The following is a 27,802-nucleotide window of genomic DNA, read 5'->3' on the forward strand; positions in this document are numbered from 1 at the left end:
GGTGCAAGTGGGAGCCGGTGCAACGCAGAATCCTTTCCTAGCAATCCAGTGTCCTAATCCAGCAACCCTACAATAACCCAGTGCTGTACCCCGTAACTCTGCAATAACCCAGTTCACTAGCTCAGCAACCCTACAGTAGCAACACTGCACTGCAGCGCTCTGAGAATAGTACAGCTGTCTGTTATAGACTATAGTTTACCTCAGCCTAGCTGTGTGCAATAAATCAACCCGCAGTAATAAGCCCAACACAGCATAACTGTCCTATAGTGAACATAGCACAGCGTGAGTGCTGTATGATATCAGCTCTACAACCCTAAAACAAGAAAACGGCCCAGCATGATGACCCAATAATAATAATAGCCCAGTGTAGTGTAGCATTCTTACAGTACTAACCCAGTTTAGGCCTACAATAATAACCCAATACAGTGCGACAGAGCCCTAAAGGAGTAAATTGGCATAGCATGTTACAATTCAAAATGGGGCTGGGGTATGCAGAAGTGAGACCGATAATGTTTGAGAAAGGATGGACAGTGGCCCTCAATCTATTCTTATGAGTATCATATTCCCGTATAACGGTTAAGTGGAAATCAAGCATGGCAAGTTTGTTGTTTCCTCCTGTAAACTATTGGTTTTTGCCCCTGGCTATAGGCTTCAGTCAAAAATAAGATTATTGACTGCAGAAATGAAGTGGTTGAGGGAAATATTGGGAATTTCAAGACTGGGGTGCTGGAATAATTTGTATACTGAGGGTGCTGAGAGCCATTGAACCAAACTGTAAACCCTGTATGTAACAGAAACCACTTCTAGGCAGAGGGTAGTGGCAGCACCCCTCGTTCCAGCATCTATGGTTAAGACTACAGCAAATTAAAAAAATAAGATGTGATAAGAAAATGGCTAGGGCAAGAAATAACGCTGTTACAGAAGATTTAAAGAAGACAATTCTGATGGAAGACTAAGGATGCGTTGGATAGACACTGTGAGTATGACGGAACAAAAAATGACAGGTTTCAGAGTAGCAGCTGTGTTAGTCTGTATTTGCAAAAAGAAAAGCAGTACTTGTGGCACCTTAGAGACTAACAAATTTATTTGAGCATAAGCTTTCGTGAGCTACAGCTCACTTCATCGGATGCATTTGGTGGAAAATACAGAGGGGAGATTGATATACACACACAGAGAACATAAAACAATGGGTTTATCATACACACTGTAAGGAGAGTGATCACTTAAGATAAGCCATCACCAGCAGCAAGGGGGAAAGGAGGAAAACCTTTCATGGTGACAAGCAAGGTAGGCTATTTCCATCCGTTAACAAGAACATCTGAGGAACAGTGGGGGGGGTGGGGTACGGGTAGAAATAACATGGGGAAATAGCTTTACTTTGTGTAATGACTCATCCATTCCCAGTCTCTATTCAAGCCTAAGTTAACCCTCTGATCCCACTGAGAGTTACCAAAAGAAACTACAGCATTTGCTCAGGAAACTCCCTGAAAAAGCACAAGAACAAATCCGCACAGATACACCCCTAGAACCTCGACCTGGGGTATTCTATCTGCTACCCAAGATCCATAATCCTGGAAATCCTGGACGCCCCATCATCTCAGGCATTGGCACTCTGACAGCAGGATTGTCTGGCTATGTAGACTCCCTCCTCAGGCCCTACGTTACCAGCACTCCCAGCTATCTTCGAGACACCACTGACTTCCTGAGGAAACTACAATCCATTGGTGATCTTCCTAAAAACACCATCCTAGCCACTATGGATGTAGAAGCCCTCTACACCACCATTCCACACAAAGATGGACTACAAGCCGTCAGGAACAGTATCCCCGATAATGTCACGGCTAACCTGGTGGCTGAACTTTGTGACTTTGTCCTCACCCATAACTATTTCACATTTGGGGACAATGTATACCTTCAAATCAACGGCACTGCGATGGGTACCCGCATGGCCCCACAGTATGCCAACATTTTTATGGCTGACTTAGAACAACGCTTCCTCAGCTCTCGTCCCCTAATGCCCCTACTCTACTTGCGCTACATTGATGACATCTTCATCATCTGGACCCATGGAAAAGAAGCCCTTGAGGAATTCCACCATGATTTCAACAATTTCCATCGCACCATCAACCTCAGCCTGGACCAGTCCACACAAGAGATCCAATTCCTGGACACTACGGTGCTAATAAGCGATGGTCACATAAATACCACCCTATATCGGAAACCTACTGACCGCTATTCCTACCTAAATGCCTCAAGCTTTCATCCAGATCATACCACACGATCCATTGTCTACAGCCAAGCTCTACGATATAACCGCATTTGCTCCAACCCCTCAGAGACAAACCCCTACAAGATCTCTATCATGCATTCCTACAACTACAATACCCACCTGCTGAAGTGAAGAAACAGATTGACAGAGCCAGAAGAATACCCAGAAGTCACCTACTACAGGACAGGCCCAACAAAGAAAATAACAGAATGCCACTAGCCATCTCTTTCAGCCCCCAACTAAAACCTCTCCAACGCATCATCAAGGATCTACAACCCATCCTGAAGGACGACCCATCACTCTCACAGATCTTGGGAGACAGACCAGTCCTTGCTTACAGACAGACCCCCAATCTGAAGCAAATACTCACCAGCAACCACACAACAGAACCACTAACCCAGGAACCTATCCTTGCAACAAAGCCCGTTGCCAACTCTGTCCACATATCTATTCAGGGGACACCATTATAGGGCCTAATCACATCAGCCACACTATCAGAGGCTCGTTCACTTGCGCATCTACCAATGTGATATATGCCATCATGTGCCAGCAATGCCCCTCTGCCATGTACATTGGTCAAACTGGACAGTCTCTACATAAAAGAATAAATGGACATAAATCAGATGTCAAGAATTATAACATTCAAAAACCAGTCGGAGAACACTTCAATCTCTCCGGTCACTCGATTGCAGACCTGAGGGTGGCTATTCTTCAACAAAAAAATTTCAAAAACAGACTCCAACGAGAGACTGCAGAATTGGAATTAATTTGCCAACTGGATACAATTAACTTAGGCTTGAATAGAGACTGGGAATGGATGAGTCATTACACAAAGTAAAACTATTTCCCCATGTTATTTCTCCCCCCCACCCCACCCCCCATTGTTCCTCAGATGTTCTTGTTAACTGCTGGAAATAGCCTACCTTGCTTGTCACCATGAAAGATTTTCCTCCCTCCCACCCTGCTGCTGGTGATGGCTCATCTTAAGTGATCACTCTCCTTACAGTGTGTATGATAAAACCCATTGTTTCATGTTCTCTGTGTGTGTGTATATCAATCTCCTCTCTGTATTTTCCACCAAATGCAGCCAATGAAGTGAGCTGTAGCTCACGAAAGCTTATGCTCAAATAAATTTGTTAGTCTCTAAGGTGCCACAAGTACTCCTTTTCTTTTTGAGAACAAAAAATGATTAATGATGAATTAAGCCATGAAGCTGGTTCAAGATAGAAAGTGGTGGAAAGACTTCATCAGCCCATCAGCCTAGTTGATCTGGAGTCAAAAAAGGAAGGGAGCATGGCCAGAGCACCTTGCATTCTGGTAATCCCTGCCAGTGCAGCAGCCCCCTGGCTTCAGTTGTAGCTAACATAACTTAGAGCAGGGGTTCTCAAACATATTTGATAGCCGCTATCCCCTCCTCTCCCGCCCTTTGTATCTGCAGCATTTTATCCCACCCCGCCACCTCCAGGTGCCTGGCCAGCAGCCACTGCTCTCCCTCCGCCCAGCTCTGAATGTGCACAGTAAGGTAAGTTTTTTCCCCTAAAGCTTCTCATGCCCACTGCCCCTCCAAATACATTCTGCCTCCTACCCCCCAATTTGAGAACCTCTGGGTTAGGGTAGACCTCGAGCTGCTCTAATTTATGACAGAGGCAAAACAGTCTCTAGCTGTCTCCAGGATCAGGAAAGCACTAACAAAGCTTTAAGCCACCTTTTTATCTCCTACCCCAAGGCTCTGCCCCATAGTGTCTTGAGAATTTTAAGTGAAATGATATTTCCCAATGAGGAACTAGTTACCTACAGGTACAAGTTTAATGTTATCTTTTGGGGCTTCCTAAAGCAGTATTATTCTGGTTACCTGTGATGAAACAAGGAGAGGAACAACTGTCAGAATAGTTTTTTTTTGGAAACAAACATCAAACAGTTTGTAAGGTTACAGCGAGACTTTCAAGTCTAAATTGAGTTACATAGTTAAACAGCCATAGGAAGGAGAATGTGTGTAAATTCTGTAGTAAAGCTTTCCAGCTACTTTATTATGCTCCAGAGCAAATACAAATGCGCATTATTAAATGGAAAGAAAAAAATAATTTGAGGATGTATATAGCATGAGACAGCAGCTCCCTTCACAAAAATGTTACTAATTCATTAATTTATTACTAAATATTCACTCACAAAAATAAATTAATAAAAAGCACAAAAAACCTTTATACTTGTGAAATGAGTTGATATTTCATATACAAAATAATTTCCACGTAATTCCATATAATTTTATTTTATATAGAAATAGGTCATTATTACAACAGCTGTACAATACACTACTTTTTATTTTATAATTACATAAAATTTTTCTTAGAAACATAAAACATACAAAAAAAGCAAAAAGTGCATTTTTTAAAGGAAAATTCAAATGTTATCATGAAAAAGATATGTGATATTTGCAGCATCCCTAGTCATTGGGCCAAAACACAGTGCATATTTTTCAGATACTTGTTGCTATGACCAGCTGTAAGTGGGCTGTTCATTTTGTAGAAGGACCCACTTTATATTATCAAAGAGTCTTCTAGAATTCTGGAACAATACAGCTGCATGTTTGTGCTTATATTTTTAGTTCTCCTTTGCAGTCACAATTCACAGAGTAAATGGGAAACAGTCCATTTTTGTTTTTAATCAAAAAGAGCAGGTAGGGTAAACTGCTTTAATCAAGGGGTATGGATTGTGTAGCATTTTTAACTGTGACTGGGCTTTCTGTTTAATTGGATGTACCACTTTGGCCACCAGAATAATGAAACAAACCTCTCTTTATAGAAAGTGCCTAGGTTATATCTTCTGTGCAGTTGTGCAAAACAACAATAATAAAAATAATCTCTTGTTCTCTGCTCTATAGATTTTTGTTCCATTGCTTTTCTTACACAAAAGATGAACTGAAACAGTGTAGGCCAAGTACCTCATGTATCTGTCCACAATCTTTAGGAATCAGAGTGCTCTCAGAATGATGTACCAACAAGAATGTTCTCCTGCCGCACACCAATCAGTGATGGAGTTTGCACAAGATAGCACTTGTGTTTATTTTACTCAGCCTGATAATACATAATATTGTCATGAAACAGTGCAAACTGAATCCAACTCCTTTTCTGTTGCAGTGTCTGCTGCAGTCCACACTCTGTGGTCTGCTACTGCCATGGAGCTTTGAAATGAATGCATGTGCAAAAGTCCAAATTGTAGGTTCAAAGTCATTTCTTCTCTCCTGCCCCACGCGTCTATTGGTTATAGCTAATCGTGCATTGATTGTGCTGGTGTGGGACTCTATTATAGTGGCTGTGGTATATTTGATGATTCTGACAAGCTATTGGTTCTTCTTGAAGCAAGTGGCTGCTGCTGTGTATGATGGTAACCTATATTTCCTTGCTGTTGTGAGTAGGACGGCAAGAGCAAAGAATCTGGTTGCTCACTGTGTAAAGAACTTGGTGTCTGCACCTACAGATAAAAGAAAATTCATTTGCGTGATTTGATACAAAAGTTCTTGTTTCTTAATGTGAAGGGTATTTTAGAAAATTATGAGTTTGCAGTCTTATTCTTAGGCTAAATATTTCAGAGGCTGTGTACCTGGTATTGGTTAGCATAGGTAATAGGGCCTAATCCTGCACCACTGAAGTCAATGGGAGTTCTAAAATTGACTTTAACGGGAATAGGATCTGTCTGATAGCACAGAAGTGGCTTTTCCATCAGTTTCAGTCTATGATATAGGTTTAATCACAAGATTTTTTAAATCAGTGGAATTTTGCCATCGACTTCATTGGGTTTGGGATCAGGCTTTACAGGCCCAATCCATCTGAAGATAATAGAAAGACTCCTGTTGACTTCAATATGGGTTGGATTAGTTCCAAAGAATAAACCAATTAGTTGGTTCATATCACCTGGTTCTTTCAGGCAATCTGCCCCAATTCACACTCCTTGCCCCTTGAGGGGGAAATATGGGTAAAAAAAATGTGGTTTATTTATTTAAATAGGGATTACTGTGAGAGAAGAAGAGCTATTCAGGGAGTCTTTGTCCAGGGCCGGAAAAAAAGCATAGAGAGCACAGCACAGGAGCTGTTAGAGTCCATGAAACAAGCTCAAATCCTTTGGAGGGCATATTAGATTTAGAAATTGGCTTTTGGCCTCAATCTCCGATCAACCCATTTCCAGTCCAACCCAGCTGGAATACTAGTATATATATTCCTGATATGGCTAGTTCTTTGTTCTGTGATGACTTATTTAATAATAACTATAATGCTTTGCTCTTCCATATCATCTTTCAGGATTTGTAAGCATTTTACAAACATTAATTACTACATACAACACTCCTGTACAGTAAGTATCCTTAGGCCCATTTTGCAGATGGAGAGTTTGCCCAAGTCACACAGAGAGACAACGGCAGAGTTAGGAATAGAACCCCGGAATCCTGATACCTAGTCCCCCATCTAATCATTGTATAATGTTCTGTTCCTCACCACTGTTAAAGTCCTTTCCCTGACATGCATCGAAAACTGTTAAATAAAGTGATCTGATGTTTCATATACAGTCATTTCCAGCGTTGCACTCAACTCAGTGGAAGTTGTAGACGTGAGCAGAGTGCAGAATTTGGCCTATAGGCTCCATTCTGCCTCTTCCCCCCCTCCCCCTTTCAGTTTACCGTTTCAGACAACATTCTTATTTTTCTGAAGACTTCAGTAAGAGGTGGACCTGAGAGTAAAATTTGGCCCTACTTATTTGAAGTCTTCTAAAATTGTTAAAATTATATGGGACAAATACATTGATTATACCAGCACTTAAATCCAACCTTTTCCAAGCTAAATCTTTTCTTTTTACTTAATGTGCTGTTATGATAAAAATGTGACTATGTTAAAAGTAACAACTATGGTAGCTGGATTCTGTTTTGCCTTAGCACATCAGCAACAGCACTATCACCTAAGTTCCACCTTCAGAGATTTTAATGCAGAATGTGATGATGTAAAAGACAGTAAAAAAAAAAAAAGCTGGATTTTCAGATCTCATTTCAAATTTGTGGTACAGGCAGTTAGAAAAATCATCTTTTGACTTATAAACTGAGGAAATTTAATACAGCATCAAAGAAACACTAAAGTGTAAGCCCATGATGACAATTTTCTGACTGTGATTTAAGTACATTTGGGTTTGTCATATTAATTTTCCAATTTACAGTATTGGTTTGGTTTTTTTAAATATTTTGACTTACCTTAATGCTTAATTGGTGTGTTTGAAAGGTTCACATAACATTGCAGGGTTCTTATTCAATGTCTATGACATTTGCAAACTATAACATCTTTAGTAGAGAAATCTATGTAGCACATGCCCAGTTATGTGCCCAATGACGTTGATGGCAAAACTTCCACTGACTTTGGTGAGAGCATGGTCAGACCCCATTTGTTCTGCCATCTAAAGATCGTAAGTTCCTTTACTGCTTTGCATATTATGGCACAGATACAAACTGTGTATTATCCTTTCTGTTCTAGCCCACCTGAAGGTAGCAATGCTGCTGCTGTTGCTGGAGTTGCATAGGTTGCAGAGACGATGTCTGAGAAGGCTGTGATGCAGAAAACCCTGGATGTAACACTGCTTGTCCCATCAGCACTATAGGTGAACTGCTGCTGGAAGTTTGCAGGTCCAGACTTTGAAACAATTGTTGGTTTTGAGAATATCTATTTAAAAAAATCAAGAATAAACTGTTGAAAACTCAGATGTTATGTTAGGGTACTAGGGCTAAAATCCTTATCCTTAAAAAAGGACCTTTAATGATAGGGACCTCAATTTCAAACCCCATCTGAAAGACGCCACCTCCAGCTGCATGTTTCCCTGAACAATATGTTGAGGAACTGGTTCATTACTGACTCAGAGGGAAGAAAGCCAGCTAATGAATTATCAGCCTAAAATCTTGCATCTTTTTAGGTTTCCTGAGATCTCCGATTAACATAAGGTTCAGTTGTGAACCATCTCTGAACCTGGTACAGATTATAAACCCTCCAGAACAAGGTCAGGGGAAGGAATGGGAGGAGGAAGAGATGAAAACCAGGGACAAGACTGTGAATGAGAAATTGAGCACAACTATGTTTCCCTCTTTGATTTGGAAGGAACGAAAATTAATTTGGTTTATTTAGCAGATTCTGATGTGGCACCGAGATGTGGGCACCTGGTTCTTCTCTTACTTGCACTTGTGTAAATCAGGAGTAACTCCACTGATGTCAATGTGAGGCTGAGGGAGCTGGGATTGTTTAGTCTGCAGAAGAGAAGAATGAGGGGGGATTTGATAGCTGCTTTCAACTACCTGAAAGGGGGTTTCAAAGAGGATGGCTCTAGACTGTTCTCAATGGTAGCAGATGACAGAACGAGGAGTAATGGTCTCAAGTTGCAATGGGGGAGGTTTAGATTGGATATTAGGAAAAACTTTTTCACTAAGAGGGTGGTGAAACACTGGAATGCGTTACCTAGGGAGGTGGTAGAATCTCCTTCCTTAGAGGTTTTTAAGGTCAGGCTTGACAAAGCCATGGCTAGGATGATTTAACTGGGACTTGGTCCTGCTTTGAGCAGGGGGTTGGACTAGATGACCTTCTGGGGTCCCTTCCAACCCTGATATTCTATGATTCTATGATTCTATGATTACACTGATGTCAGACTAGAGTGAGAGAAGAATCAGGCCCTAGCAATTCAAGGTGGGTCAGTACTGAAGCTAAGCTCAGATATTTAGTATATTTCCTCATACTCATTTTGGTAGATCAGAAACTCAGCATTGGAACAAGTACTAAATGTGAGAGAGAGAAACAAATAAATATTCTTGGCTTGCTAAAATCCCACTAGCACATTCTGTTTCTCACAATAGTAATTTTAGACACTGAACCGACCAGAAAGAGTTGCCTAGAAGCCTCTTACTCAAAGAGAGTCAGAACAAAAATGCACTATTGATGTTTACTAGTACTGGCAGATCTCATTCTAAAAGGCCATGTGCTCTCAAAAGTCACTTCAGTGCTTTATTTTTCATAAGTAACATACTTAGCCTGGAGTCCAGCCATGCTGATATCTGAAGTGAGTCTTGAATTACAGGAACCAGGCATCATTGGCTGAATAGGCTGGCTGAGCAACAGTCTTCCACATGGAAAAGAGAACTAACATTACTGCATGAACATGTATTCCAAGTCACAATCTAGTTCTAGGTGATCTATTGATTTTTAACCCATTTTTCTTTCAAGGCATTTGTATTTTCATTCTAGTGCAGTGATTTTCAATGTTTTTTCATTGAACCCCTAAAAAGTTTTGAATGGAGGTGTGGACCCCTTTGGAAATCTTGGACATAGTCCACAGACCCCCTATGGTCCACAGACCACAGGTTGAAAACCACTGTTCTATGGTAACGACAACCTTTCACGGACCCTTTAGACATAGTCTGCGGACCCCCGGGGGTCAGCGAACATACGGTTCTAGTACCTTTCACTCCACAACTTGTTAACATACCTCACCCTCCTTAGTGTTCAGAATCCTCACTTATCATGTAGTAAAATGATAAACAGACAGCTTTTTTGTCAGGGCAGAATTGATTAATTTATTAAAAATCATTTACCTCAGTTGTCGATCCTGGCTGAAATCTGGACTAGCATGACACTGGTTGCTATCCTGTGCTATAGCAGCAGATGGAGCCATGTTCACAGCCTGTGGGAGCACAGCGGAATTGGTAAATTGTGAAGCTAAGCTGCTGGATGAGTGACTGGTGTTCTACCCTACTTGTGCAGTTCTGATTGATTTCTGATCCTAGACCACAATTTTTAAAACACACACACTCACTCACGATTTTTATTATGGCAGGGGATATATGAGCAAAACCTACAGTGTGTTATAGGAGGTACCCTTGTGATATACTCTGATTGAACTTCAGAATAGAAAGGGCTATTTGGGCAGGAGAAGTGAATGACTGACATGTCCTGATCTGGTACGTTACAGTAGTTTTCCTGGAAGTCTGGGGGCAAACTGGGGTCTGAGAACAAGTGTACAGCGTGAGGACAGGAAAGACAGTGAAAGTAGGCAAGGAAAGGTAAGTAATCCCTGGCCAGTTTTTGGAGAAAGACTTAAAAATCACTTACTGTGATCACGTGACACAAGCATAGGAGGATGGCTGGGTCAGCTTCTGTGCACCCAGGCACTCAGCCTGTGACCCAGGTTTTGAGAAGGAACTGTGTAACTGACCTCCTGGAAGGGAGCAGTCACACAGCTGACTTCTCAGGGACAGAGAAAAGGGTGGCAGAGGGTACCCCAATCCAGGATGCTATTCCTGATAAGTTTTTGGAAAGTAACTGTGTCTCTTTACATCAAGATGCCGCTCCAACGCCTGTAACAGCAGAGGAGTTGAGACCAGGAAATTGCCAGGTGGTAGTTTGTGAGAATGCAAATGACCCAACTGACAGAGAAGGGGATGTTCTCCCCCAGGCTGGTGAAACACAGAGAGCAGTTATGGGAAAGCTGCTGGGAAAAAGTGAATCTGATCAAAGGGTAAACACACCTAGCCCAGAGAGCACAGATCACAGCCCTCTGCGGGTAAGGAAGGACTCAGTGCTGGGAGTAGGAAACACAGGGTAATCCCAAAAGGGATGCTGGATTTCCTACATATGTACAGGTTTCAGAGTAGCAGCCGTGTTAGTCTGTATTCGCAAAAAGAAAAGGAGTATTTGTGGCACCTTAGAGACTAACAAATTTATTAGAGCATAAGCTTTCGTGAGCTACAGCTCACTTCATCGGATGCATTTGTTGGAAAATACAGTGGGGCCACCAAATGCATCCGATGAAGTGAGCTGTAGCTCACGAAAGCTTATGCTCTAATAAATTTGTTAGTCTCTAAGGTGCCACAAGTACTCCTTTTCTTTCTACATATGTACAGTTCTGGGGTTGGGAGACCACTCCACAAAGGGCCAGCCAATGTGCAGGATCCCCCTGAACACCTATCTTGCCAGACCCTGAGGCACCACAAAACCCTGTGGTGGGAAGCATCTAAGTTTGTAAGGACACTGAAAGTGTTAAGATCATCTTAGAATGCGTTTTGCTTTTATTTCATTTGACCAAATCTGACTTGTTATGCTTTGACTTATAATCACTTAAATCTACCTTTATAGTTAATAAACCTGTTTGTTTATTCTACCTGAAGAGTGCATTTGATTTGCAGTTTCAGAGACTCCCTGTGGGAAAACAAGCCTGGTACATATCAATTTCTTTATTAAATTGACAAACTTATATGAGCTTGTAGCGTCCAATGAGTATAACTGGACACTGCAAGACTGGGGTTCCTAGGGTTGTTTCTGGGACTGGAGATATTGGCTCATGTCATTCACTTGCAAGTAGCTGGGAGCAGCTTACATGCCAGACGCTGTGTGTGAACAACCCAGGAGTGGGGATTCTCACAGCAGTGCAGGGTAAGGCTGGCTCTCAGAGTCAAGGATTGGAGAGGCCTAGCAGATCACTGGTCCAGACAACACCAGAGGGAAACGTCACGATTACCCTCACATTTGCACCACAACTATTTCACCATGTTTTATTTTACAGACTTTTCAGAGTATTTGACTCTGAAATCAGAGTACTGTGAAAACAAAGCAGGCCCTGTAATTCTAAGAACCGGTTCTGGAAACACAGAAACCCCCAAGACAACACCAAAGCAAAATTAGAAGGGATCACCATTGTCATTAAAGCCCTGTGATGGGAATGAACCTTGCTATGTACAGAAGGATTTTTTCAGGGTGGAATTGATTTAAATCAAATTGATTTAAATCATTAGTCAGGAAGACTCGATTTAATCATGGATTTCTACATAAAAGTGCATTCTTATTGGTTGTTATAACCTTAATACATATTCTTCACAACTCAGAGATAGATGTAGGTTTCATTTTTAGAAGGTACACACTATACTTTTTAAAAGTGATTTATTTTGAAAACTTTTCAGATTAGTTTTACAGCTATATCAGAAAATGAATGATTGTTTGGTTATTTCATTTACCAAAGGTAATTGAAGCAGATATTTATGAAGTCATTGAGAGGTGAACTATCTCCAGTTCAGCAGGTTAATCATTAATATTTGGAGGATTTTCTAAGAGGAGAACATCACCAGACAGACATTTAAACTGTTTTATTTAACTAAAAAAACGTTATGCATTCTGGATTTTTTTCTTCAACAGCAAACATAATATTTTAATAAAACAAGAATATGCATTTTTGAATTTAGTTAAACATTCAAGTTTTTTAAAATCAGGTTTGTTTTTCTTAAAATTGTTTTTAACTAAAATAGTTAAATAAAATATTAAAAAAAATTAAATCAACTGTGTCAGCCAGGTCAACATGAGAAACTTAAAATATTGACTTCTGCATGCAGCTAACTCAGTCGTCTTCACTTTTATTTTCCTGTTTGTTCATAATCTGGAAAAGAAAAACAAGCTTTCCTACTTTTTCAGGTCCCAAACGATTTCTCAATTTGGAATGAATTAGTCCAAAGGAAGAAAATACTCTTTCTACACCGGCAGAAGAAGCTACTGCTGTTAAAAGTGAGGTTATCACTTCAACAGTCTCTGAATCCAAGTGCTTAAGTGACTTCCACCAGTTCACTGGTGTGACTTTCTTAAAAATATCATCAGCAAACATATATTTCTTGAATGGTTCACCCTTAGCTCTGAAGTTTATTATAGTTGGCATTATGGAGGGATGATTGCTGGATGTCCATGTCATAGCAACTCCTCTTCTTCAGCAGTTAAGTTTTGACCCTGGTCCCAAATATTGAGACTATTGGCAAGAAAATGAGCTGGAGATAGTGCTTGTTTCATTTTTTTTTTTAATGCTTGTAATTTAACTCAGTCATTGCATATTTCGCTTTTTAAGCTCTCACTCAGTTCCTTCCAAATTTCAACAACATCAGCAATAAAACAGTTATTTCCCTGCATTTTGTTCAAGGCTACAGATATAGGCTTCAGGGTGCTCAGCATGTGTTCAACATTTCTCTTAAGCCCAGTGTTGAGAACTGTGGCTGTGGCAGTGTCATCTCTTTTTTCACGATTTTGTTCACAAACTGTCATCAGATTAGGCCAGTTCTTGATACAGTACTCAAAACAGTCCACTGCTGAGTTCCATTGCACATCTTGTAGGAGAGTTAGCTTGGTTCCTCCCACTTTTTTCAGAGCAGCTGCTGCAAAGTGGTTGTTATGGAAGTATTTTGCAGTTTCAACAACATTACCCTTTATTTCTGGAACACTGAAGTCTTTGGCTAGGCGGTGCATCAATTGAGCACTGCAACCCTACGTTATTAGCTTGGGACTCTCTTCACTCTCTTCTAAATAATTTCTTCTCATCTTGGATACATTGGCAGCATTGTCTGTGACCAAGATGAGTACTAGACATTTTAATTTTTTTTCAGTTTGTTATAACTTTTACTGCTACTTCTTGTAAGTATTCTGCTTTCTGTGCGTTTCCTGATGTATCAATTGTTTCTGTAAGGAAGACATTCTCTTCTTCTGTTGTCACACAAACACATGCAACAGGATCATTGTGGACATTGCTCCACCCATCAAGACTCAGGTTAACAATTTCACCCTCTAAGACCTTTTGCACACTTCTCAATTTCTCTTTCATACACTTTATCCAGCAATTTGCCTGTGACATCTTCTATGTTGGGTGGACTGTATCTTGGTCTTAATGACTGAACCAAGTTAATGAAGCATGAGTTCTCAATCATACGGAAAGGAGAGTTTGTTGCATAAACAAATCGGGCAATTTTTTCATCAATTACCTCTTTTTGTAATCTGCTGGTTCTTATCACAAACATCTCTATGGTTGTTTCTGGATGATGGAGATTTTTTTTTCTTTTTGCTACAGGTGATATACCGTGGCTATGTGATATACATGATGTAACTGACACACTATCACTGGCAGATAACTCTGAAACTACAGAAAATGATGCTGATCTTGAAGGTGGATACTCTTCAGAATCCTGCATGTTGAGGATGGATTCTCCTAAAAAAAATAAGTCAATGCAGTTATTTAATACTGCTCATTCAGTATTACTCATTACATTTACTAATACTCAGTATTACTTTAAAGGTTAAATCGTGAAAGGAAGATCTGCCTATTTCAGCTATTTTATTTTTTTATCACAACTGCATCTAAAATAGTACCATAGAGTAACAACTAAATTTTTTGCTCAAACATGAGAATTCAAGAATAGTCCAGAAGGAAGACAGACAGTCCTTAAGAAAGAAGTATGAAATAAAAAAAATTACCAACCTGAAGATCCTGCATGTTCAGACATGTTCCTTTCATCATCTTCAACGCAGCTTCCTCTTGAGAAGGAACACTTCTCATCATGTTGTTTCATTTGGGCAACCAGGCCTTGTATTTCTTTGTTATACTGTTTGCATTTTGCAAGCATGGCTGTCTTACCCACAGGTAGAGGAACTTCATTAAAATATTTCCAAACTGGGTCTCTTTTACGGCCTGCTGCCATTATAGGTTTTCCCTTCTAATGAGAGAATGGTATTGTAGATTTCAAATCAATGAAGGCTATATTCAGAAAGATCTCAAGACTTCTGGAAAATGCTGCTCAATCAGTTTCACTTTTGTTTCTACTGCCTGTCCCTCCCTTCCCACATTTATCTCCAAACTTCTTCTCCTTGTCCAGATCTATTCTTCCCCCAACAATCTTCTATTCATTGAACTTTTGGAAACTTTGTACTTTTAGAGAGAGGTAAGGGATTGACTCTGGGTATACAAATATGCAGAGGGACAATAGGGTTGAGGTCCGTAATTTCTCACCTCTATATATTATTTATTTATTCATTTAAAAACATTTTTCCTGTTAACAAGCATGTTATCTCTGGGGACACACATCCACAGTTTGAGAACTGCAACACTAAGCATCTCTGATGGTATCTTCTAGACTGAACACTGAGCCCCATTGGGTATATTGAAAGATTAACCTAAATAATCTATACAAAAGCCCTTGGAACCCCATAAGATTGGGTCCCTAATCCATGAACTATTGGAACTCATTACAAAACTTTTCTTAAACATTACACGAATATATTGTCTCATACTATAGAATTCAAATTTATAATCCCTATTCCATGATGAGATATCTTTGAGCTATAATATTAGAGGGGTAGTCGTGTTAGTCTGGATCTGTAAAAGCGGCAAAGAGTCCAGTGGCACCTTGTAGACTAACACATATTGGAGCGTAAGCTTTCATGGGTGAATACCCACTTCGTCAGATGTCTGACCCATGAAAGCTTATGCTCCAATACGTCTGTTAGTCGATAAGGTGCCACAGGACTCTTTGCCAGTTTTGAGCTATAATGTATCTTAATTAAAACTATCTTTAGATAGGTTTTTTCCTCAAAAAGCATTTTTTCAAAACAATCTGATTTAAATTAAAAAAATCCAATTTTTTTATTAAAAAAATCATTGATTTTTATCAACCCTGATTTTTTTTATGATTATAAACCATGGTAGCATTTTATTTTAATAGACTTGTTATAATACAGGGGCACAGGAGGTTAAGAGATACAACTACGTGATTTGAAGGTAAAGTTGTAAATGTGTTCACCGAATAGCAGTAGCGGGTTAACAGAAACAGGGGTTTGTGCTGGGATTATGCTGAAGAAGGAACAATGGAAATGCAGAGAAAGCCCTGCAATAAGACAGAAAGATAACTACAGTGAGTATACTCGTAGAATCACAGCTCTCAGTTACTAATAGTTAGAGTTTAATTTTAATTTAATTTAATTTAAAATTATTTTTTAAATTTAATTAAATCTTAATTTTAATACAGTTTAATTTTATTTCTTTGGGCTGGACTCTGTTTCTCTTGTAAGATGATGGGGTTTCAGTTTAGTTCCTTATGGGCAAGCCGAACACATCAACAATACACAATCATAACTGGCCATAAATAGGCTGTGTTGATGGTCTCAGGCCATGACTGACTGGGCATTTCAGCGAACTAGCTACCAGGACAAGGTTAAAGCACTTTTTTGGTGCTGGAAAGGTTGTCCTGCTGTTGCAGATACTGCCAGCCTCTGTGGTTGTCAACCTGGCACCTTTCATGAACAATAAAAGAAAAACAGGTCTCCACATACTCCCCTGTTCAGTTTTAAAACAGAAACAAGCTGGCTGCATAATGTTCCTGGTTTAGATCTTTAAAAAAATCAGATCGTAAAGTAAAAGTAGAAAGCTGTGGGAAGAAGCTTTTGTTTAGAAGGAAAGATAAAAAAGGCCACACATTTCTATTTACAATACTGATGTCATTACTGTGATCATTCAGTAATGACTTCAGTGGCTTGTATCCACATTCATTTCTTTGTAATGAAATAATACATTTACCTGGCTTGATACCACATTTGCCTCTCTTAATATTTGTTGGTTTGCTGTTTGGGAAGATGCAATTTGCCTTTGAAGTTGAGGACTGGGGATAAGCTGCTGCTGAGAAATGACCCTTGACCTCTGCTGTAGCTGCTGAGGATCTGGCTGCTGTATGTTGCTAAAGCTCAGGGACACTGTTGGCTGCTGTAAAAACATCTGGAAAAAAGAAGAGAACTTTTTTTTCTTTCTTTGAAATAAGATATCGTATCCTAAAAGGGAGATCATAATATTTCTTAATTAATTACCATTGTGCTATATTTAATTGTGAATCATATGTCCTTTTTAGACTATACATTGTGCAGTCTATTTTTTATTTTTTTTTAAGTATATTCACTGCTCATGAATGCTGCCCGAAGGCTGAAGTCCTCTCTACACACAGCAAGGCACAGGATTGTAGCAGCAGTTCAATGGGCATTAACTGTTCTGGAGGGACCACCTGTGGGGACAGGAGAGTAATTCTGTGCCCATTCAATCCTTGGCCTCTCTTTTTAGCAAAGAAAGCTGATGCTGCTTTCAAATTTGTCTCCTATAGTTCAACACCATAAAGGACCATCTGGCTGAGTCTTTTTAATGATGTCACAGCCAGGCACAAGTTCCCAATGTTACCTGGCTGGGCCTTGTCACTGAAAAGATATGTACGGCTATGTCTACTCTACGGAGCCAATGTCAGCAGTTATGCTGGCATAGCCCCCTAGCATGGACACAGAGTCTCAAACTTCATTGCACTGCAACCCTTTTCTGACAACAAAAATTACTACATGACTCCAGGGAGGGGGGACTGAAGCCTGAGCCTGCCCCAGGCTGGTAGGAGCAGGCAAAGCCAAACCCCAGGGCTTCAGGCCCAGGTGAGGGACCTGTAACCTGAGCCCTGCTGCCCAAGGCTGAAGCCTTTGGGCTTTGGCCCCTGGCGGTGAGGCTCAGGCTTCGCCTTCAGCCCCAGGCCCCAGCAAGTCTAATGCCAGCCCTGACGACCCCATTAAAATGGGGTCGTGACCCACTTTGGGGTCCCAACCCACAGTTTGAGAACTGCTGTGGGTTCTCAAATAGAAAGAAACACCCCCTACTCCTGCAATGATATCAGCTATATCGGCAGCAGCACTCTTCCCTCAACATAGCTGCATTTACACTGGGGGGTAGGTCAGCATAACTATGTGGATCAGGGGTGTGGTTTGTTCATGCCCCTGACCAGCAGAGCTATGCCAACATAACTTTTAAATGTAGATCAAGCCTTAATAAACTGGTGAGCACTATACTTTGGTCTAACTTCCAGTCAGATAACTATCTCCAGGTTTGTTTTTTTTTCCCACCAAATGCATCCGATGAAGTGAGCTGTAGCTCACAAAAGCTTATGCTCTAATAAATTTGATAGTCTCTAAGGTGCCACAAGTACTCCTTTTCTTTTTGCGAATACAGACTAACACGGCTGCTACTCTGAAACCTACCTCCAGGTGTTACGCCCGGCCAGGTCATGAGGGGGCACTTAAAGTATTATGACAAAAAGCTAACAGAGCACCTGTTATCTACTCAGTGTTTCTGTAAACAATTTGACACTACTTATTTTACTGCAAAGTGATGCAGTCTTAAAAGTTGCAGTTTCTTTTGTTTTTCTAGGGGCTATTTCTTCTGCTACAGTAATACAGAAAACAAAGCCATCATTTTAAACAGTATCTTATTAATGTTGCAAGTTGTCTTTATAGTGTTTAAAACCTAGTCAGAGATTGACATGCCACATCAGAGGCTGCATGACATAGCTGCACTTACCAGTATATAGCAGAAGGCATTCTTGGGTCAGATTCTGATTTCACACCAGTTTTATACTTACGTAAAACTATTTAACTTCAGTGTAGTTACTCGTGATTTACCTTGGTTTAAGTGAAATCAGAATCTCAACTCCTTATCAGCCTCATTCCTCACAACGCATCTGAGGTATGTCCAGTAACGTACACCTTGTATTACCAATTCCCTAATCTGTCACATCTCTTACACTTCCTTTTTTGGAAAGACAACACACAGAGCTGACATGGTAAATTGTGTTTCCTTTGTGTAAGTATGTTTTGATGCATCGTATAAGTACATATTTACCTAATTTTTAAAATACATATTATTTGTCCATTAAATTATGTTAGTTTAAAATGTCTATATTATTTTTATTGAAAAAAAGATCCACTCCCAACCTGACCTCTTTTATGCCAAGTTTTAGCTCAGAGAAAAAGTTACATTTGAATTACAAACCTCTAAATTAAAAGCTAGAAGTAAAGTAACTGTCCTTGTGGCAGTTTTTCTATAGGCCGATGACACCTTCAAAAAAGTTTGTATTAAATACAAATAGGTCACGTAATGGAATTGTGGCCTGCTCACAGGAGGTCTGAAATTAGCTCAGAGTGTTTTATTTTTTGAAACATAGCTCATTAAAAGATGCTAAATTAATCTGGGGTTCTTAATCATCAGTTCAAAGGGCTTCACTAAAGAGGATCAGAACACTGGTCATGCAGGTGCAGTGGATATTTCAATTTGCTAGTTAAACTTAAAAACAAGAAAACATTATATACTTGGTACAACATTTACCAGTAATTTTTTCACAAAATATTTAATTTATGGTAGCCCTATCTGGGTTCCTTTTAAATACAGTGATAGCACAGCATAAAATAACTACTAAAATCTCACAAAGTAGAAAGAAACACTTCTCAGACTGAGCACATCCAAATAGATAAACTAGCAATGCCATCTCTGAACTGCATATAATGACATGTCTCAGGACTGTTTTGCAGAGTGCGAGGTCAGGAGAAGCATCTTGCAAATCTTTCTTAATTGGCCACCTTGTTAGCATTCTCAGCCAATCAGCCAAGGAGCGAATGGACATGGAAGCACAGCTGCCCTCTCATTCCTAGAGGGATTTCCTCCACCTCATACCTGAATCACATTGGCAAGGCAATATGAGAAAGCTTGAACTGCCACTGTTCGACTCTCGCTGTTCTGTAGAAAATCAGAAGTTTTTACTCTCCAGGTCTATCAAGCCAGCATCTTTTATCAATACTATAGTTTTGGTAAAATGGACGCTAATGAAAGGCATAGCACTAAGAGCCAAAGATTCATTTACCTTCAAGAGACCGACTTGCAAATTCTTTGTGGGTATTGATGTTCTCATCTGTAATTCTAGCATGCTGGTCACATTCAGCCCTTCTGCCTTTCTCTGGATGTGCTAGTCATTAACTAGACTATTTTTAAACCTGGAACAGGCACTGCATCCTTTCAGACATCTGAGATTATACTTACTGCTCCTGTATTTTCATTTGTCAGTAAAAGCAGTAAAAGAGACATAAAGAGTTTTTTAATACTTTTGTCCAAGGACCAGAGCCCTCCTGCTAGTTCATTTTTCATCACACAGGGCTCTTGGAAACAGTTACTAATACACAGTACTGGGCTCAACATCTCTCCAATTGAGAGAATATTGCTTGGCTGACTTCTGCACTATAGTTCTGAAGATCCAGTGTATGAAATGAAAATAGGGCTAGTTTCTCCACAGAGCTATCTGTTATTCATCATGGAAGGATGAAAATGGGGAATGCCAGTGAGAGAGCTGAAGGGAGAAAGTGGAGGCTGTATTCCAGGGAGCAGAAGGAAGTCCCTCCATGCTTACAACATGTAGCATGCTGTGTTCTCTATATGGCATATTCCACTCAAACAGATACAGAAACCTGTGTGATAGTAACTCCCCTCCATTTGCATCCAATTTTATGGGTACAATCAATGATGGACAGGGATAATCGAATTCAAACATCTCCCTACCTGACCTACGAAGTGCTGCTTCCATTAACAGGACCTTCAAATGAATATCCCACCTTGTCCTTAAGTATGTGTGGCCTGAAGCCCTTGCAGATCCTGCACTTTTACTTGATGTAAGCTTCCCCGAGGCACTTTAAGAAGCTCATATGTGGGTCACTCACTGGCATCAGCTTGTGACAGGAAGCATATGGTTTCAAACCAGGGGACCAGGGTATGCCTTGTCCCTGGGACGACGTCCCAGGTGGGACCCTAGCTAACTAAGCAAGTACAGCTAACTGAACTAATTTACAACAAGAATGAGTCCAAGAAAGTCCATAGAAAATAATACTAGGAAGCTTGCAATCACAGGAGACATCCCAGCAACCATCACAGGTGGTAAGAAGGAACTGAGAGGGCGTGGGGCTGGCAGTGCCCCTTATACCGGCGCATGAGCTTGAGGCTCCAGGGGGCGCTAGGATACCACTAGAGGAAAAATCTCCAGCAACTGTGCATGTGGGCGCGCACACACCTAGCATAGAACTGACCTAAGCAAGCACTCGAAGAAGAACAAATGAAACTGACACTGCAAAGCAAGCCATTCACTTTCTAAATTAACTGTTTACAAGTGGAACAAAACTGCAGGTTCAAAAATTAGAAGCAATTTTTGAAATTTAGTCCATAGAATCTGAATAACATTATGATAATTCCTGGTATTACTATTTTATTCCTTTAGTTAAGGACAGCATCCCCTATTAACCTTTAGAAAACATGGAAGAATGCCCAGGCACAAAGTCAGCCTCAGGAGCATTACAGGCACCATTATTACTATTATCATTGCAGCATCCCTCAAAGGCAAAGGCCCCAGTCATAGGTTAGTGGTACTGCACACATCTCAAGTGCGCATGTGTGTGTGTTCGTTTTGAGAGGGTTGAAGGGCAGTGGAATCCTGGACTAAGAAATCATAGAATCATAGAATATCAGGGTTGGAAGGGACCTCAGGAGATCATCTAGTCCAACCCCCTGCTCAAAGCAGGACCAATCCCCAAGTAAATCATCCCAGCCAAGGCTTTCTCAAGCCTGACCTTAAAATCTTCTAAGGAAGGAGATGCCACCACCTCCCTAGGTAACGCATTCCACCCTCCTAATGAAAAAGTTTTGCCTAATATCCAACCTAAACCTCCCCCACTGCAACTTGAGACCATTACTCCTCGTTCTGTCATGTGCTACCACTGAGAACAGTCTAGATCCATCCTCTTTGGAACCCCCTTTCAGGTAGTTGAAAGCAGCTATCAAATCCCCCCTCATTCTTCTCTTCCGCAGACTAAACAATCCCAGTTCTCTCAGCCTCTCCTCATAAGCCGTGTTTCAGTTCCCTAATCATTTTTGTTGCCCTCCACTGGATGTTTTCCAATTTTTCCACATCCTTCTTGTAGTGTGGGGCCCAAAACTGGACACAGAACTCCAGATGAGGCCTCACCAATGTCGAATAGGGGGGAACGATCACGTCCCTCAATCTGCTGGCAATGCCCCTACTTATACAGCCCCAAATGCCACTGGCCTTCTTGGCAACAACGGCACACTGTTGACTCATATCCAGCTTCTCGTCCACTGTGACCCCTCAGTCCTTTTCTGTAGAACTGCTGCCTAGACATTTGGTCCCTAGTCTGTAGCGGTGCATGGGATTCTTCCGTCCTAAGTGCAGGACTCTGCACTTGTCCTTGTTGAACCTCATCAGATTTCTTTTGGCCCAATCCTCTAATTTGTCTAGGGCCCTCTGTATCCTATCCCTACCCTCCAGCGAATCTACCTCTCCTCCCAGTTTAGTGTCATCTGCAAACTTGCTGAGGGTGCAATCCACACCATCCTCCAGATCATTAATGAAGATATTGAACAAAACCGGCCCCAGGACCGACCCTGGGGGCACTCCGCTTGATACCGGCTGCCAACTAGACATGGAGCCATTGATCACTACCCATTGAGCCCGACAATCTAGCCAGCTTTCTATCCACCTTATCGTCCATTCATCCAGCCCATGCTTCTTTCACTTGCTGGCAAGAATACTGTGGGAGACAGTGTCAAAAGCTTTGCTAAAGTCAAGGAACAACATGTCCACTGCTTTCCCCTCATCCACAGAGCCAGTTATCTCGTCATAGAAGGCAATTAGATTAGTCAGGTATGACTTGCCGTTGGTGAATCCATGCTGACTGTTCCTGATCATTTTCCTCTCCTCTAAGTGCTTCAGAATTGATTCCTTGAGGACCTGCTCCATGATTTTTCCAGGGACTGAGGTGAGGCTGACTGGCCTGTAGTTCCCAGGATCCTCCTCCTTCCCTTTTTTAAAGATGGGCACTGCATTAGCCTTTTTCCAGTTGTCTGGGACCTCCCACAATCGTCATGAGTTTTCAAAGATAATGGCCAAATCACCCCTTCTCCATTACCCCAATCTCCGCCCACCCCTCCAGTCTGGGGCTTTGTCCTTCAGTGAGCACTCTGAGCCAAGGCATCTAACAAAGGCCTGTTTCAATCAGTGTTCAAAGTCTAACTGATCAGCATTGCCTAATATGAATCTCTCCATGACACAGCAGCTAGTTCCAACTGGCTCTTGCCAGAGCTCTTAAAGGTACAGTTCTCCACAACTCCCAGTGAATCGCCAGTTTACTCTCCAATCTTCCCACCACACAAGTCTCCCTCCACAGGGTATGTCTGCACTGCAGCTGGAGGTGTGATTTCCAGCTTGAGCAGACATACATGTGCTAGGTTTCATCCAGCTAGTGTGCTAAAAATAGTAGTATAGCCGCAGTGGCGCCGGCAGCAGGATGTGATAACAGCCTGAGTACGTACCTAGGATCTTGGACAGGATTGTACTTCAGCAGAAAGCTCATGTTGCCACCCATGCCACTGCTGCTACTTTGCTATTTGTAGCACACTAGCTTGATGAAGTCTAGGTGCACCCTTACTCAACTGGAAAATGGTCAGTGCCAATGTCAGAGTGCTCCCAGCCCTCAAATGCTCTGAGTCAGAGATGGGCAAACTATGGCCCGCGGGCCACATCCAACCCGCAGGACCCTCCTGCCCGGCCCCTAAGCTCCTGGCCTGGAAGGCTAGCCCCCGGCCCCTCCCACGCTGTTCCCCCTCCCTCCGCAGCCTCAGCTCACTGCATCGCCGGCACAATGCTTTGGGCAGCGGGGCTACGAGCTCCTGGGGCAGCGCAGCTGCAGAGCCCGGCCTGACCCAGTGCTCTGTGCTGCGTGGTGGCGTGGCTGTCTCCAGCTGGGCAGCGCGGCTGTAGCGCTGCCAGCCACCGAAGCTCCAGGCAGTGCGGTAAGGGTGCAGGGAGCGGAGGGTTGGATAGAGGGCAGGGAAGTTCGGGGGGGGGGTGGTCAGGAGGTGGGGATGTGGTTAGGGGCCGGGGCAGTCAGAGGGTGGGGAATGGGGGGGGGGTGAATGGGGGCAGGGGTCATGGGGGGCAGTCAGGAAGGAAGGGAGGTTGGATAGAGTGGCGGGGGGCAGTCGGGGCAGGGGTTCCGGGGGCAGTCAGGGAGAAGGGGTGGTTGGATGGGGCAGGGGTCCCGGGGGGGCAGTCAGGAATGAGAGGAGGGGTTGGATGGGGCGGCAGAGGGCAGTCAGGGTGGGGGTTCTGGGGGTGGTCAGGGGACATGGAGTGGGGGTGGTGGTGGATGAGGCAGGGGTCATGGTCGGGGGGCGTCAGGGGGTGAGAAGCGGGGGGGGGAAAGGGGAATAGGAGGCAGAGGCTGAGCCACGCCTGGCTGTTTGGGGAGGCACTGTCTCCCCTAACTGGCCCTCCATACAATTTCCAAAACCCGATGTGCCCTCAGACCAAAAAGTTTGCCCACCCCTGCTCTGAGTATTGCTCCTCCAGTTGCTGCTCTGTCCTGGGGGAAGTACAAAGGCATCTGTGCCATGGTCATTGGTGGCGTAGCCACTGGAGGTATGTGCCCAGAAGAGCTCAGTCCTGTGCTCCGGAGGTGAAATTTTAGGCCCCACGCTCACCATCTGCTGTTCTGCTGCCTGGCTCCAATGTGAATCTCTTCCTTTAGGGCTGGACCTGTGGGAGGCTATGGAGGGTCTGTGCCCCACATGGCTGATGAGGGGAAAGAGGTAGGCAAAGCATGGCTGAGAGCACAGTAAAGATTCTGCTCTACCATCGTACAGCAGAACCAAATGAGAAACAAACCACACAGGCAAGAAATTATTCAGAGCTGGACTGGTAGGCCAAAGCATTCTGGGTAAGATCTTTGGAAATAAAACCTTTGTGGCCAGTCTCAGGATATTGAAAATACATGCCGCTTGGTCTAGTCTAGTATATCCTCCACTGAGGGACCATATGTCAGTGGTATAAATTAGAGAGCAATTCAGCATCTTTAAACTTATGCTGGGGCTGGGCAGCATAGGATTGGGGTAATTTTTTAGTTCAGGGTTCCACTGCCCTTTAATCCCCTCAAAACAGGCACCCAGATGGCCTCCATGTTCTCTGCGTTTGGTCTCTGTGGGCACTGTTGAGAATCTGGCCCATGGTCTTTTGGTTACCACAATCTTCCTCCTCTCTGTGAAGGTATCATCTTGTGCATTGAAAAATTCTAGTGAAAATAGTATCAATTTCCCATATTTGAGGAAACCGTGTTGTGATCTGCCACTTTTTTTCTAAATTATGCAAACATTGGATCAGTGCATATGAATATTTAAGACTTGAGCATGAGAGAGTAATGCAATGTGCCCAATTACAGGGAGAAAGGGAGATCATCCTTTTGCTACGTATAATAACAACAGCTTTCAGAAGTGTGCCAGGATTCTGAACTGAGAGACCAGTTAATTGCAGAGAGGCTTTCATTTCCTATTTATCAAAATCAAGGCACTGAAGATGTACACTGATATATGTCTTCCTATATGTTTGTGCAGTTCCAACGACAAGGGCCTTCAGTCCTGGATGGGGTTTGTGGTTGCTATGTTACTATATTTACAATAACAAAAACATCACCACCATAGATTCTAAATGAATGACTTAAGTAACAGGATTTCTGATATGGGACTATTAACCTCTTAATCACAGAAACCTACAAACCCAAATTTATTTAATGTGTGACATTGTATGAAGTGATTTTTTATAGTTGCTGACTATGGGTGAAATCCAAAACTCCCATTGACTTCAAGAGGGCCAGGATTTCACCCTGAATGTTTACAATGCTACTTGGCTATTAATTAATTTTGTGATGTGAGTTTGGGGTTTGTGTGCCCATAATCCTATCAATATGATAATCAGAATGGGACAAATTCATCCCCAGTGCAACACCAATATCAAGGATGATTTGACCCAATATTCTTAGTTAAATTATCAGGAAGATAGCAGTAATTCCTCCTCCAGAAACAATCTGAGATTCTGGGCAATGTCTCCACTAGTAGTTAATGATACGTGAGTTGTACTGTATTGTTTATATAGTATAGTAGATACAGGTAAAGATAAGACTCCTAGGTCCAATGAAGTTTCAGTCTGAAGGTAAACACAAACTGGGGTGTGCACTTTACAGATGGAAGATTTTGTGGGACAGGTGGTTTCTTCAGCAGTTTTTTGAAGGCCAGGAAAGGTGTTTGGCAAATGTTATTTGTGATGCACTTCCCAGAGGGGAAGGTGGAATGCAAGTAGTCACAAATTTGGGAGTGAGTGAAAGAAACAAGCTTGGGTGGAGCATATGCAGGGTTTGGAGTGGAGAAGAGTACGGAAGGGATGTAGGCAGACGCAGAGCTGTTCAACTTGATACTGAGGACTAGTAGCTTTAACTTGAAGCAAAAAGTGAATAGAAGCTGGTGAAACAAAGACCCCATCAAAGCAGTGATGATTTCATTGTCACAGCCTGAACACCATTTGATGAGAACTGCTCATTCTGAAGTCTCAATAGATAAAATACTCCAATATATGGAATACTAATCTGAAAGACCATCAGCCCTTCCATTTCTTCTTGTGACTGCTGGGACAAGCCCTCCTATACAGACAGCCCTTAGCATGTCTTGATTTTTGTGACTGACAGGCTCCTGATGTATTAGTTTTCTCAAGTTCAGATTTCTTTGACTCTGCAAATAAAATGAAAATAGCCCACACTAAGAAATACAGAGTCTGAAAACGGTCTGTTTGCCTCTTGTGATGACACTGATATTACTCACTTGTATACTGGAATCTTGGACCAAGCAGAGCTGTTCCTGTATTTTATGGAGCTCTTCCTGCTGCCACCGAATGTTGGCCTGCAGGATCCGAGTTCGCTGCTCCAGCTGTTCCTTGATGGTCTGGAACATGTTAAATTGTGCCGAGAACTTAAAAAGAGAAAACAAATAACCATGTCTCTTTCTTGTCATTATGGTAAGAATTGTGCTCTATGCTATTGTATTCTGTATGTAGTGCTTGGTTTCTTGTTTGCAAAAAGTAGTCAAATTATATTTTTTATATATGCTAACATCTGGACACCATGGAATCTTCTTTTCTATTTTCCATCTCAGGCATATCTGTTCAAATGATAGAGCTTCATCGATATTACCCCAGATTACATTGATCTCATCCTGAAGGTGGTTCTTTGTTATCTTATTAATCATCAGATGGTACTTTAGTACTTAAGTCTAGACAGATTCACTGACATCAATGGTTTCAGAGTAGCAGCCGTGTTAGTCTGTATTCGCAAAAAGAAAAGGAGTACTTGTGGCAACCTATCCTGAAGGACGAGCCATCGCTCTCTCAGATCTTGGGAGACAGACCAGTCCTTGCTTACAGACAGCCCCCCAATCTGAAGCAAATACTCACCAGCAACCACACACCACACAACAGAACCACTAACCCAGGAACCTATCCTTGCAACAAAGCCCGTTGCCAACTCTGTCCACATATCTATTCAGGGGATACCATCATAGGGCCTAATCACATCAGCCACACTATCAGAGGCTCGTTCACCTGCGCATCTACCAATGTGATATATGCCATCATGTGCCAGCAATGCCCCTCTGCCATGTACATTGGCCAAACTGGACAGTCTCTACGTAAAAGAATGAATGGACACAAATCAGACGTCAAGAATTATAACATTCAAAAACCAGTTGGAGAACACTTCAATCTCTCTGGTCACTCGATCACAGACCTAAGAATGGCTATACTTCAACAAAAAAGCTTCAAAAACAGACTCCAACGAGAGACTGCTGAATTGGAATTAATTTGCAAACTGGATACAATTAACTTAGGCTTGAATAGAGACTGGGAATGGATGAGTCATTACACAAAGTAAAACTATTTCCCCATGGTATTTCTCCCTCCCACCCCACCCCCCACTGTTCCTCTGATATTCTTGTTAACTGCTGGAATTA

General features: G+C 42.0%; 1 protein-coding gene across 1 annotated transcript in view; it reads right to left on the reverse strand.

Annotated features, from left to right (window-relative positions):
* Positions 1 to 4,393: 4,393 nt before the first annotated feature.
* NPAS2 (neuronal PAS domain protein 2) overlaps positions 4,394 to 27,802 on the reverse strand; it is a 180,022-nt gene continuing 156,613 nt past the window's right edge. Inside the window, 6 exon segments of the mRNA XM_038387626.2 lie at positions 4,394 to 5,737; positions 7,779 to 7,959; positions 9,305 to 9,397; positions 9,870 to 9,958; positions 16,646 to 16,840; positions 26,621 to 26,767. Of these exon segments, the coding sequence (XP_038243554.1) occupies positions 5,570 to 5,737; positions 7,779 to 7,959; positions 9,305 to 9,397; positions 9,870 to 9,958; positions 16,646 to 16,840; positions 26,621 to 26,767 (873 nt within the window). The 3' untranslated portion in view covers positions 4,394 to 5,569.

Source organism: Dermochelys coriacea, chromosome 1 (assembly GCF_009764565.3).
Source record: "Dermochelys coriacea isolate rDerCor1 chromosome 1, rDerCor1.pri.v4, whole genome shotgun sequence".
Classification (NCBI taxonomy): Eukaryota; Metazoa; Chordata; order Testudines; family Dermochelyidae; genus Dermochelys; species Dermochelys coriacea.